The 14,393-nt window shown below is 40.6% G+C and overlaps 1 protein-coding gene and 1 long non-coding RNA gene across 2 annotated transcripts in view; one reads left to right on the top strand and one right to left on the bottom strand.

Annotated features, from left to right (window-relative positions):
- Positions 1-168: 168 nt before the first annotated feature.
- On the bottom strand, positions 169-7,355 carry LOC117473990. The gene is made up of 4 exons (XR_004555078.1): positions 7,260-7,355; positions 5,301-5,396; positions 1,481-1,691; positions 169-1,313 (listed from the first exon to the last, which is right to left on the bottom strand). It is a non-coding gene; the product is annotated as an uncharacterized LOC117473990 (long non-coding RNA).
- A 1,422-nt stretch (positions 7,356-8,777) lies between these two features.
- Positions 8,778-14,393, top strand: part of skap1 (src kinase associated phosphoprotein 1) — a 35,098-nt gene continuing 29,482 nt past the window's right edge. The window contains exons 1-4 of the mRNA XM_034119769.1: positions 8,778-8,993; positions 12,595-12,700; positions 13,254-13,282; positions 13,888-13,995. Coding sequence (XP_033975660.1) covers positions 8,954-8,993; positions 12,595-12,700; positions 13,254-13,282; positions 13,888-13,995 — 283 coding nt within the window. The 5' untranslated portion in view covers positions 8,778-8,953. The remainder of the gene's footprint in view (positions 8,994-12,594; positions 12,701-13,253; positions 13,283-13,887; positions 13,996-14,393) is intronic.

Here is a 14,393-nt window from a genome sequence, read left to right as displayed (position 1 = left end):
AGCTTTTTATGTAAAAAGAAATGCTGGTTATTGGATTCAAACTTTACATTTTTATACATTATGTGCTCCCTTTTAAATATTTGCCTTGTTTTAAAAAAAATACATGTATATAATAAATTGTTCTAAATATGAATGTTCTTGCGAATTCTCTTCTATATTCACTTCCATTAATAGTCTCACCAAAGTCTCCTTGCATAATGTGACAAGAGGAATCTTTCACAGCACATGGGGTGGTTCCCAGTGACCTTTTCACCTCCAAATACCTCCAGGGGCTCTAAACATGACAACAAACTCCAGGGAGCCAGGTCTCACCCTTGATTTGTTACCCAAATTCTGTTGAAGATAGTTAACACAAGTCGCAATGACATCCACTTTTATTTTTAAATACTTTTTTAAATCAAACAACCCAGATTTTCATTTAAATCAGAGGAAAAAGTTGACTGTTTGACATTTAAGTGCTCATTGTGACTTCACCTCAAGATAAACGTTTGCTGAGGCTGACCACCTAGTTTCAGTTGATGGTGAAGGGGCAGCAGTTCCAATATTTGCACTGGGTGTTAGGTTTGCGCACACAGAGTTTCTGCTCCGGCAACACCGGCCTGTTGGTCCCCTTTTTCCTAAAGCTGAGGTTCACGCAGAGTTCAGGCACAAATGAATGCAGAGTCAATCTGTCAAGACACCAGAGTGGCTCGGAGCAGTCAACTCGAGGGCCTCTCATACTTAAGATTTTTTGCAGGTATTGCGTTAGATATTTACACTACAGAGATTAAACCCCATTTAGTCAAAGTTCTGATTTATTCAAACTGCTATATGTTCAGGGCCTCTGAAAAAAAAGGGTGTGTAGGAAACACAAAACAGCAATCATTTGAAATATATCCGCATGCAGTTCTTGAGCAACTATATTAAAAATGAATGCAGTTCCACTTATAGACGCTACAGTTGAAATACCATACGGCCCATTACTGTAAATTAGAAAAGGGGCTGAGAGGTTTTGCTGTCACGCATTTCTTTAACAGCCAAAAGCTTCCAGAAGAGTCGCAAGGCCAAGGTGACAATCGATATGGTGAATAGCGACAGATTCAACAACAAGAAGAGGGGGACGGTGCTGAAAACAAGTGTGGGACTTCATTCCAGAGGTGTGATCCCTGCCATCTCTGCAGGTAATACCTCAGCGCTCCCAGCGGGTCCTCCATCTGGAGGTGTCAGAGTCGGCACTGCAGCCAACACCACGGAGACAGATGTTCCAGTCCGGGGGAAGAGGAGGAGGAGGAGGATGTTTTTCACCTTCGGATCAGGAAAGCTCTTTTCGCCTTCTGCAGGGGAATGTAGGGCAAGGAGGAGAGAGTGGTTAATGAACACTGAGGGACATGACAGAAGATCATTTATGGTCAGAAAAATAATAAAAAAACGAACTGCACAGTGCATAAACACAAGGTCTATTAATAGACAGCATCCGGCGTGTTCTCCTCAGATATCTTACACATGTTTAGCCGGCCCGCCTCCCTCTGCACTTTGTTTGAGGTTTGTACCCCATGCTGCTGGCAGTTGTTGCTGGCTCTTTTACAAGTCTATTGCCATGCTCACTTCCTTGGTTTTCGACCAGTTCCTCTGTCGCATGTCACTCTGCAGGGTCCCAGGGCTTCAAAGGGAAACTAGAAACAGTATTCATGGGATACCGGGGGGTTGGTGATCTAAGAGATACAGCAGAAGAGTCATTTATGTTATCAAACTACATTATCTACTACATACTCTAATATGCTGACAAGACGCAGAGATAAGCATCAATTGAAGTGGAAGATACAGAGCAGTATCGACCATACTCTGAGTTATTTATAAAACATTTTTTAGGAATAAAACATAAAGTCATATTTCTATCATGCTGGAAGGCAACTAACTAACTAACAATTGTCTATGTTATCAATCATTTGCTGATTTATTATTTTCTTGGGAATTTGTTTAGACTGTAAATCACCAGAAAAAAGAGAAAATAGCCAATCACAATTCATTTTTGGTCAAAAATCCAAATGTATTCTATTTACTGTAATGTAAGACAATTAACAGTAGCAAACTCTCCTATTTTAGAAGCTGGAATCGTTACATTTTGTCAGTTGTGTTTGAATTTGTATAAATGATTCATCAAAATAGCCGCAAATAAATGTTCTGATTAACTTCTGATCGACTTATTGTAGGAGCATTAGTAAGAAGTAAAAACTGATTTAAAAAAAGTCATAAATTAAAAAAATGTAGGTTGAACATTTTAAACATGCAAGAAATGCATTCAGATTCCCTATGCGTTTATTATTAACGAGAATATATGTTTTAGCACTTTTATCAGAATTTGACAGTGTTGTGAATTAGAAGAAACTAAAGAAACCATGAACAGCCACATATGTGATTTTCACTGTCGCTTTCGACCAATATCATTTAATTTCCACAGTTCTTCTGATGAAGCCTTGTGGAGAAATGCTGCCCGGTTATGAATGGCACACTCTCTTCTTCCTTTGTTACGGCACTGAGGCTCTTTTTAGCCCAGACTGGGAGATTCTTGACAACCATCCCCCATCTGAGTCAGGCTCTATTGGATCTGGAAGCGCCAGCCGACCTGAAGCCCCGGCCTCCTGGGTCCCCCCTGCGACTGCATCCTTTCCCCACTCCATCAGCATAGTAACTGAGAGAGACAAGTGACTTGGCCAGGGTTAACGTCTTAATACTCCCTGGGATTGCCTCCAGGATCCAAATGGCTACCCCTAATAGTTTTCCTCCTCTGTGTGCCTGTCAGACCGCCATGACTATATGCCGTAAGAAAAACAAGACTAGCTGAGAGGCAGCGTAACGAAGCAGCACAATGAAATAATGAGGGGTGGTGAGGAAGAATGGAGCGGCCCATGAAAGGTTTTGGTGTTTAGAACCAAACCGGGGAGTGCATGGATTCTTTGCATGGCGAGGCTGTACACTTGAAATTAAACTGGCTTCTTCCTCTTAGAGCCCAGGAGGGGGGGAAACCAGAACTCAATCAGTGTCACGTCACATGGTTCAAAGCGGCCAATTCGATGCTGCCAGGAGGCTGAGAAATGCAAGGTGACAGTTCATTTTACCAGTGACAGTGTGTCGGTCTCGCTTGCTGGTTCCCCAGTCAATTCCCAGCGAGCAGTGAAGGTTGAGCGTTGCTGGAGACAGACAGCAGCTCCCCTCCCTTCCTCCCTCCCTCCTCTCCCCTCCCCTCCTCATCCTCACCACTCTCTCATCGACCCTGCTCTGCTTTGTATTCCAATTAACTGGGCAGAGGGAGCGGCGGCGGTGTGCAGGATCACAAGCATCTCCTGGCGTCCTTCCAGTCTCTCAATCCCAGCGCCATCAATAGTGCGCTTCCCTTTTCCCCTTCCTTTCCCCTTCCCTTTCCTCTCTCCTCGACTCACGACAAGGGCCAGTTGTTCCAGGGGGGTAATTCATAGATTCTTCTTTAACAACTGCCTCTAGGGACGATGTCTTGGTAATGAAAAATAGGTCCCTCTCATACATTCATATATCACATGTAATAGAGGTATGTAATCACTCAGTCGAGTCGACGCACTGCGAGCTGTAACTGCTCCCCTTAACAGACACCTCAAATAATGCTGAATTAATATTTGGAAATGGCTCGTATATCCTAACCTAATACAATTTGAATGATTTTCTATTCAATGCTCTCAGGGCTAACATTGATTTGAGTTGAGGTAACCCCTCCGAGTCAGTCAATATGAAGGCTGACTGAAGGTTGTAGATTTAGCGCAACACATTTGCTCTTCTGTCTTTTGTGTCCTCAATCTATCATCACTTTTCTACTTCGCTGCCACCAAAAGCCCCCCTACACTGACATATGTTTGAGCAATGGGTGGGTTGGGAATACAATGATTCTGAGGAAATCCGAAAAGTAAACTACCTCTTTTTATCTCCTCGAGCAAGACAAACATTTACAACAGACCCTTAAGAACCAGGCCACCTTCTATTACTATCAAGGGTTTAAATAGGCTGTTTAAATTAGGGCAACAATTGAGACGTGAGATATTAGCTGTTGGAGAAAAGAGACATGTATTCTTACAGAATGATTTATGCTTAGGTAAAACTAATGGTTGTAACTAAAAGTCAAGCAACAAAAATCATTGCAGACTTTCAACATCCACTCTTCTCTGAATTCTAAACCTTTGTAAGGAGGGAAAAAGATGATGTGTGCCAAAGTGCAACTCCAACCACTTAAAACTATCGTTTGTGTCAGTCTCTCAAACGCTGCTGAACTTTTATGATATCTCTTGCTCTGAATTCACAAGCATTTAAGCACTTAGCACTTTAATTCTACAGGTGCCAATGTCAAACATCAAATGTATGGTCAACGGTCTCTTGTGTTTTAAGATTTCACGTATTTCTTTATGTGAAACAAATGACTGTAGCATGGTGAAGCAGACAAATTCCCCCTCAGGTACAATGAATATAACCAATTCACTCTACTTGAGTCTTCCTCGAAATTTATTTGACCAATTTACATAATTGTAGGCACAAATTCCTCAATTCAAGCCTCAAACAGCACTTCCTTTTTCTGAAATACAGATAAAGACAAACAGAGCCTGAAAGACAGGCATGGGTGCTTTACTATTTGTCCCCCTGGACTGAGAAAGACTATCTTGAGAATGCAATGTCGTGTGTGTGTGTGTGTGTGTGTGTGTGTGTGTGTGTGTGTGTGTGTGTGTGTGTGTGTGTGTGTGTGTGTGTGTGTGTGTGTGTGTGTGTGTGTGTGTGTGTGTGTGTGTGTGTGTGTGTGTGTGTGTGTGTGTGTGTGTGTGTGTGTGTGTGTGTGTTTGCAGGACAGGATACACACACACACCCTTCATGCCCTGAGGATCCTCCTGACTCTCTCTCCTGGCTCTATCAGATCAGAGAGACCCGCTGTCCCTCCCCACACTGCAATGCAAATGAAAAGGAATGCACTGATAAAAGGCCAGATCCTAAAGATGAGAGGGCAGAAGGAGGACAGAGGCAGCCAAATGCTAAAGGGGGGGGAAGAGCCTCTTGGGGAGATGAGAGGTGGCGGAGGAGTCAGTGTTGGTAGTAGCGGGAGATCATAGCCTTGCTCCCCCTCAGCTGCGTTTGATACAGGGCTTTTGTCGCTCTTTCAGCGGTGCATTGTTGGGTGGTGTAATCCCCGTCGGATTACAAAGAGCTTCCCTTTTCATATGGGGCTGACCCAGCAGGCAGGTGGCTGGGGCTCTGTGGAGCTGTCAAAGGGAGGGAACCTCTTTTCCAGGGGAGGGGACCCCAGTTCCTCTTACCTTCACAGGGGCTTTTTGCTGGGAGGCCAGTCAGGCGCAGGTCAGCGTGGGGACAATTCTGACATGGGATTCAACTTGCTCTGACCCCGTGGCTTCCTGTAGAGAAGTGACAGGCAAGGAGACCATCATCAAATATCAAGCTTATCAACATAAAATACTAAAACATTGTCAAATGCAATCAAAAAGAAAATTCTGCCACTACTGCAGTTTTCTACATGTGAAAAGATACCTTTATTTTAGTGCAGAAGCATTTAGTGCCCAAAGACTATATTTAGTATGATTATTATGAAGTAAAAAATGCCACACATTTGTTCAACAGGTACAAATCAGATTTGGGGGTGCATCCAACAATACAAATGTAACTGACATTCAATATCACATAAACATCACACGTTTAACATTAGTCAAAGTCATGATTTTTCTAAAATTAGGAACCATTGTGTCAATTAAATATCTTCTTTCAATATGAATGTTTTCCTTAACAATGTTGTATTTCTTTAATATTCAACTTGTCATCAGTTCATGGAAACCAAATATGAGGATGTGCTCCTAAGTAGGTAGTTCATGAGAAATGTGGATTTTCTTATCATACAGTATTTACTCTTAGGACATGGGCCAAATAATCAAAATAGTATGATAAGAAAAAATTACCGTCAGCCAAAAATATGACATTCAACATTTCTAATAATTAATTTTCTGTGTCAATTACTGTAAAAATAATGTTTTAAAAAAACACAACCAAAATGTAAATTATCCATAAACACAGACTATAATTATTTTTGCAATATAGATGTGCTGGGAAAGGTTGCATTAAACCCATTTATTTTACTTGTTAGTCTGTGAAATAGCAATTAATGTTGTGTATGCATGTGTGATGTTGCTTAGGATATTAAATAATTATCTTGTGAGCTTCAATACACATTAGTTCAACATAGCCTTGACTGATATCCGGTGCATTCTGTCGATGTGAGCAGTGTCTGATTGAGCTTCAGCTCCTTGATGGCTTTCCTTGTTGTGTTTCAGTAATACACGATCAATAAGGCGATGGTCAGACTCACCACTATTTATTTTAGTATTACAACTATCCCCAATCCCTCCTCTGAAGCCCAGTCCAGTCTGTTCCATTGCTGTTCACCCTCTAGTGGTAATATAAACCATTCATCCATGCCCTGTCAGATATAGTGAGGGAGTAATTTATGTGATGCTGCATTCACATGTTGTCAGAAATACCCTCATTAGTTTGCCAGCTTGAATCAAAGAACAATTAAAGTAGTGATTTGTATAATTTAAACAGTGAAAGTTAAAACATGTCTTATAACCAATTGTACAACATTGGTGGCATCTGCAGCTGCCACAGGAAGTACCTGCCACGAAATGCGCTTGCTCTCTCTCTCTATCTTTGACAGCGAAAGGCCACTTGAATGCACCACAATTTGAATGAACAAACACACCTGCTAAAATAGTAAGTACTTAGTAGTTAGAAAGCAGCGTAGGTCAGCCTACACACAAATTAGCCATATTAAAATAAAAACACTTTTGGAAACATATTTAAAACTCACCTTCGTGGTCAAAGGAAAAACATGGTAGTCCTAAGTGTAAGTGAAACTCGTGAAAATACGTATTGAATGCTTGCTAGTGTAATGTTACATGCTAGTGAAACCACTATAATATCTATATATAATATATTGACTATCAAAGTCAACCATGGCACTTTCATTCAAGCCAAACCACACCACGTTATGTGTTAACTATATGAGTTTACTCTGGAATAATGCTGCTAAAGGGGAAAGTCGGCTGCTACAGCCCAGGCAAAGCTCCAAGTTGGGGCAAGTAAAGGTAAACACACGTTAGCTTCAAGTTAGCTCAACGTTAAAACATTGGTAGACATGTTCGGGTGAACACTTTCTTACACAAAACATACAAAGCAAAGTTACAATAATGTAATGTAACGTTATTTACCTGAAATAAGAAAAGATGTCGCGAACTGACACTTTGAGGAAAGCGGCCGTAGCTAATTAGCAGGTGAGTGGCAGTGTGACAGCTCGGCTCTCAACGCTGATGCTGATGCTAATGTAAGCTAACGGTAAGTGGCTATGGCTATGTATTGTTAGCAGAGTAACGTTATTTCCTTTTTATGCTAAATTGTAAGCTACTTGTACTCCACTTAATTTTGGAAGCCAATATTTTACTTTTTACTCCCTTAACGTTATTAGTGCAATACGATTACAATTAGCTAATAGGCCTACAATATGTATTTTAGCATTGTGCTATTTAAGTGAGCTACACAATTACCATCTGCAACATTAAAGTCATGACCACATTAATTAATTGATACTTTTTGGATTTGATATAGTATTTACACTAATACTAATAGCTAACCAATATGAGGGGAATTGGTTGTGCCTGTAGAATATTACTTTTGCCACTTTGAGATAGGATAAACAGGATTTATATTTGTATGTTTAATTAATGGAAATGCTACTAAAAGATGAATCCGAAACATAAATAGGCCCAGGAACAAATCTAGGACATTCAACCTTGATATTAACAGTCTATGCCGGTATGAACCTGCTACCATTGTTTGAGTCCCTCCACTGTAATCCTGGAGGTTTAAATATGCATATGCAACAAATACTGGCCTATGGTTTTTAGGGCTAAAGGAGGACCTCACCAAAAACATAACTGTATCAGGGGCCTTTGATATGTCAATATTCAAGGCAGAAAGAACAGTTGACTCTTGTTCAATACACCAGTGTCTGTTGTGCTGGAGTAGTTCAACAGTTTTTAAGTTTGAAATACTATATTGTTAAATGCAGAATCACATAAGGGCCGTCTTATGTGTTGTAGTTTTGTTTTCAATAAAGTGCGGCTCTATATTGATCCCCGTGGTGAAATTGTCTGTTTGGTGTCATCCTTTTGAAGGGGAAGTCAGGCTACCAAAGATCAGCAACAGAGCAGCATATCTGGAGCTGGCAGGCAGGGATTCTCTTGCTTATGGATACTTCCAGATTCTTGCCATTCTAGACATGTGAGGACGTTCATTTGGTTGAAGGTAGGATGGACATTTTGCATTATGTCCAACACTTCTATTTGTAACAGGACTAGAGCTGCAATGATAATGATGATAAGTTGATTAGTCTACACATTTAAAAAAAAAAGCTTATTGACTGGAAATTAATTGCCTACTGTTTTAATAATCGTTATTGTGTTGTTCTTTTGACCTCTGAAAATGTTTGCTCTCATCTGAATCAAAAGAATGTTATGCTTTGATGCTGCTAAATGTATCCAATGTACAAGAAATCAGCCTCTACTCAGGCTTTCTTTTCGACAGTCATTTGTGGGTAAGACGAAAGTGGTTTCTCAGTGTGAGTCAAACCTTGTCATAAGCCTCAACTGAAAAACCAGAGTGCAGAGGAAGTTGTCATCTGTGCACCTGCTCCTCCCCATTTTGTGCAAATCTAGATGCATGCACGGAAGTTAGGTTTCAGTACAAGAGGACACAGGTGGTTTGATGCTAGGCTGTGCCAGGTTCTTGTCTGTCATCAAGCTGTAACAGTATGACAGAGGCTGCTTTGTGGAGGAAAACCTAAAGTGTGAAGAGGTGGAAAAGGTCTGAAAAGTCAACATACCGGTTGGACAGGTGAAAGCCAAGGATGGGGACTATCCCAAATGACATTAGGAGGCTTTTGGATGGTAATGTATTTTTTGTTTCCTTCTTACCGTTAATAATGCTTTTTTAACAGTACCGTTTTATCTTTTGAAAATAATTAGCGAACTCGGGAATACTTTCACTTTAGATTATCACATTTAAATAATTTGATTCTACTGCTTTTGAAAACGCAGACATTTAAGCGAAGTCAACATAAAAAAAGACTTTCTATTCAGTCTATGTTTTGTTGCTTGTATAAAATCTTAAAAGTGACAAGAAAAAAACTAGAACATACTTTAGACGGACTTTAAACCGTACAGTATTTTACTACATTTGCATATACTGCCAGGCAGGCAAACAGGCCCTTTGGAAGACCATAATTTGCATTATGTCAGTCCGTTTGTGTTACATGAGAGAACACAAAGATATTGTATCAGATAAGTAATGTAGGCTGACCTGAGGTACAAACGTCATGTTTTACTGGGTAAAATTACTACTCTATTTCATTTATTTGCATCAGTGAGACTGCCATTGTGAGTTTCCCGACAGTAAAGGCAGTAGACTTAAAAACATGAAGCTGTAATCTTTGTAAGATGAGACTTGGGTTGCAGTCGAATAGTCCAAAAATCAGCTCCTATCGTCTTTTCCTATCCACTATTCCTTGACCTCTGTGTGAAACGTCACAGGGTTAAGGGATAGTGGATAGGAGAATTCAAAAGGACTTAGGAAAAGAGACTGCGGTGCTTTGAGAATCCGACTGCACTTACACTATCCAACGTATTTATGAGGCGCCAGCGGATGTCATAAATGTGCGTCTGCTGTGGGGAAAGTACATTTTTTTATACAGCGGACTACATGGAGTATAATAAGAACGGCGGACCACTGTAAACTCATCTAGAGACTCTGCACCGTGCTCTTATGGTGTTGTTTTATGCTTTATGAACGTGGACAACAGAGAAACATATTCTTCATGACCAAGGTTCGAATTGAAATACAAAAGTGAAGTGAAACTTATGTTTGTCACCCTCACCCTCCGGTCCGAACATATTAATCCACATGAATCCCAATACGTATGATTGTATGAAAAGATCTTAAAATAAATACAAACGTTCATATTCGTCCTTTTGATTATTATAGTGTTGAACATTCAAAACAAAGCACTTTGGCAAGTTACCACATACGTTTTAAATGGCTTAATAAGCACCGTAACTTTCATGATATCATTTCTCGGTCATAATCGGTTGTTTCCGTGAACGGCCGAATGTTGTGTCACGGCAAATGTTGCGGCCGCAAGGCATTGTGGGGCAGCATTTTCTCATTTCCTTTGTAAAGGAAGGTCCAGTGTTTCCTAAGCTAAAGGAGGTTATAAAGGAAGTTTCAAATCTCCTTTCCTATCATCTAGAGAATTAGAACAGCTCTTATCATGGCTGCCACTGAGGTACTTCCGGGTCATTTCACTCCGTTAGGAAGGTTCCTAAGCTAAACTGACAATTCGACCGTAACCCAATTGTTGATGTGGATTAAAAGGTACAATGTGTTGTATGCATTAATTCAAACATTTCTTCACATGCAGCAGAATGTGAAGAGGTTACAGTGCTGATGTTAAGGCCCCGGCTCCACGAGGACAAATACGGCAAAACGCATCGGAGTAACGCAAATGCAACCGCAAAAAACCTTCCGTCCCCACGCAATATACACCGGATTGTGTCAAGCTCCACGAGACGGCTCCGTTTACATCCAAACGCTGGAAAAGCTGCAGTACATATGCCGAACCTGTACGTGGCGCTGTAACTTCCTCCACAAAAGCAGCAACTTCCTCCACAAAAGCAGCGAAGAAGAATGGTTGTCATGGCTGCACTTCTGTGTATTCTCCGCGGTGGGGGCCGACAGAACCGGGCAGAGTTTTTCGCCGGTCAGCGTGTGTTAAAGTTTAAATCTTCCGGACAAAATTATAAAAGTGCCGGTCAAAGGTCTTCATTGTTATTTATTGAGCTTTAAAACAAATGAATAACGACGATATAATGATATATAATCATCAAATACACGGAGCCTGTCTCTTTTTCCTCTCTTCTGACAGTCAGTGTCTGTCTCATGCAGCAGCTGATCCTGTAATGAGTGACCCGACAGTAAAAATGAACATATTTATAACTAGTTTAGGTAGTTTGAGAGGTAATTAAAATAGCTAAGGGTGATGATCTGACTTGAAGTGTGTGTTTTGCTCCCGCTGCATCACAGCGGCAGGAGCTGCGTGTCTCCGTCCTGTCAGATTAGACTTCACTCGCGTTTATGTCCATATCGAGATAAAGATAAATAATCTGAATTCAAGGAGGAGCTCCTGTAGATGTTGCACAAAGAACTGTAGCATGGTCAGTAGCGACTGGAGCACGATAGCAACCCTGCGGGGGAGAGGCGGGGCTATGAAAACGAATGACCGTATAGGCGACTCCACGGCCCCGTTGGACCCCCCAGAGCGCTCCGTTCCCAGATCTATCCACCTTTGGACCCGTTGTCGTTTGCGGGGTCTGTTTCTACGTTTCCCTTACGGCGTCGTCGAGCTTAGAGGGCTATACGCATGAGAAATATGCGGATTCAACCAGTTTTCGTCCTCGTGGAGCCGGGGCCTCAGTCAAGGAAGTCAATGTATTTTGTTGTAGAGATATTTATGGTAATTGGCATGCTTAACAGTTGGCCCCTGTTCAGCCTGTCTTGTGCCTTGAATGGTAATATTGAGTCACTGTCGAGTCTGCATCATATGCAACATGAGAGGATTTAAATCGCATTGAAGGTGGCCTACAAAGTCCTTGTGCGGTTTTTGTTTGTTTATTGGATGAAATGCATGTCTGTAGAAACTATAAAAGCTAGTTGTATGTTTTTTTCTTCCTCCCTGCCACTAAACTTTACTGGCAGAAGAGTAAGCATCAGTTCTGCGACAAACCTTCATTTAGCTGTTGTAGCAACTTGAATTGGACAAGCACAAACCCCAGCACCAGGGGTTTTCTCCTGGGAACTGCCCTGCCTGGTAAACAGGTCAGGCCCAACAGCATCAGGCTGAGGGGACTCCTGGACTGGGGTATGTGTTGACTGAATTTGAGTTGCTACAGCCGCTGACTAAAGGCCCATCTTCAGTAGCCACTGCAAGTTCTCCTCCTGGTGAAGTCCTCTCCTGACCATGGCTGGTAAAATGAGACAACAACACAAGTTGTTTTATCATTAATGCCAATTTGGATTTATTTCAAACTACCAACCAATGATGGCTATTATAAACTATAGCCCAATGCCACCTGTGAATATTTAAAAAAACAAACATAATTATTTTGACCTAAGTGTTCAAATTCATTATATTGTTCTGTCCATTTTCTGAATGAGTATAAAGTAAATTGAGAAAGTGATTATCTTTTCAGACTTATACATTTTGAGTTTTATACTGGGGTCATAATGTAAAGTGACCCTGAAACATAACGAGGAAAGATTGACAAAAGGATTTTATTATAGTACATTATTTGAGCAAATAATAAGGTTTATATCGTTCTTAAACTCTTATAACCTTGATCGAATTAAGTATTATTCAGTGTATTATTCAGTGTAATCTTTCAGCATTGCGCCTTCACGAATGCCATGTATACAGTGTTTTTCTGTTCTCTTCAGACTGTGAGCTGTTTGTAGCGGAGATCCTTCAAGACGAGGACCTGAGTATAAGTGCCCAGGAGACACGGAAAGTCTTACTGAATAACTTCGCGGTCGTCCATCGAGGGTAGGATTTTACCTCTAGAAGCAGCATTAAATCAGTGTTCAACAAGCTTTAATAGTGAAGTGTAACAAAGTCATTTCATGCCACCATTATCTAACTTTTGCTGTTAATACCACACAAGAACCTTAATTGTTGCTGTAATTGCTTTAAACACAGTTTGCAAAATTACATTTGAAAAACTAATTTAGTCTAATGGTGTCACCTTCAAGACTTCTTGGTTCTGCTTATTTATTGTTATGAACAGTTTTAAAAGTTCTCATCAAATAATCTATTTAGATGTGGATAATTTAATCCTAATATGATATTATTTCCAAGCATGATGAACAGTCCTCGAACCCCTTCAAAAAGTGAATGTGTGTGATAGTTTACGCCGGAAACGGCTCCACTGGTGTGCCTGCACTGCAGAGACGCTGGTACAGAAAACTTGTGGTTCTGTGGTCTCCTCTACAGGAAACTATTTTTAAAGTCAACCTGGAGCTGAGTTGTCTGAAAAATGAAAGCACAGAAAGCTTTGCCAGTGCAAAACATATTAATATGCTGATTTGATCATTTACAGAAACCCTCAAGAATTCCCCTTCCCATCATGTAAGTACAATTACACTCAATCTCTATCATGAAAGTATCACATATTTATGTATCTACAATAATTGTAGTTGTTTCAGCTGTGTGTGTATGTTAATGTGCTTTTATGATAGAATATCATTAGAGTAAGTGTCATATTCTAGTGTTCAGAGTGTTGAAACAACACGTTGATCGCAATTTATATTGTGTTTTATTTATTCTATGTTTTTACCTGATGTTTTTGTTCCGACTTTAGGGAGCATTCACTGATTTATATTTCAAATTGTTTTAATCTTTTTTTATTTATTTCCCCTTCCATTAGCTAACTTTTCCAAAAATTCCGATGGCACATTAATGTTTATCATGTTTTACTGAAAGTTACATTCTTTAAGTATCCCTCCCTAACCCTCTTACTCAATATGCTTTACATGGTTCTATTTCACACCTTTTTACACACACACACACACACACACACACACACACACACACACACACACACACACACACACACACACACACACACACACACACACACACACACACACACACACACACACACACACACACACACACACACACACACACACACACACACACACACACACACACACACACACACACACACTCAGCTGACTTTAGAGACGAAGATGGTTCTGATGACAACCGCAGTTCCAGTCTGGGTCGCTCCGCCCCGTCAGACGACGCCTCTGACTACCAGGATGATGGAAACCCTGAGTGTGAGTTAACAAAAGTCCTGATTCTGGTTCCCTGTAAAGTGTGTGTGTAAATGATTGTGTGAGATCTTAGTCTATTTGCACAATGCAGGGATCTGATCTCAAAGGAGGCCTGATTCTACTTTACCACAAAGCACAGCAATTCATGAAAAAAAGAAAATCGTTTTTAATTGGAGTGGCAGACATTAGCCGGAATTACAAATATCATGCCATTAATTGAACCTAGGATAATGTAGTGATGTAGCGTATATTTCTAAATGATCTGTATGAACGTTCTGAAAGACTACAGTGTGCGAGGAAACCAACTAACAAAGGAAAAGGTGAAGAGGAGGAGTCACAGGAGACAATGCAGTACTCCTCTGAGAAAACAAAACAAAGTGCAGTTTTAACAAGCAGACCAT

The sequence above is a fragment of the Trematomus bernacchii genome, unplaced genomic scaffold (assembly GCF_902827165.1).
Source record: "Trematomus bernacchii unplaced genomic scaffold, fTreBer1.1, whole genome shotgun sequence".
Classification (NCBI taxonomy): Eukaryota; Metazoa; Chordata; class Actinopteri; order Perciformes; family Nototheniidae; genus Trematomus; species Trematomus bernacchii.
The sequence above is the reverse complement of the archived record's forward strand: the minus strand, read 5'-3'. Positions and strand labels throughout refer to the sequence as shown.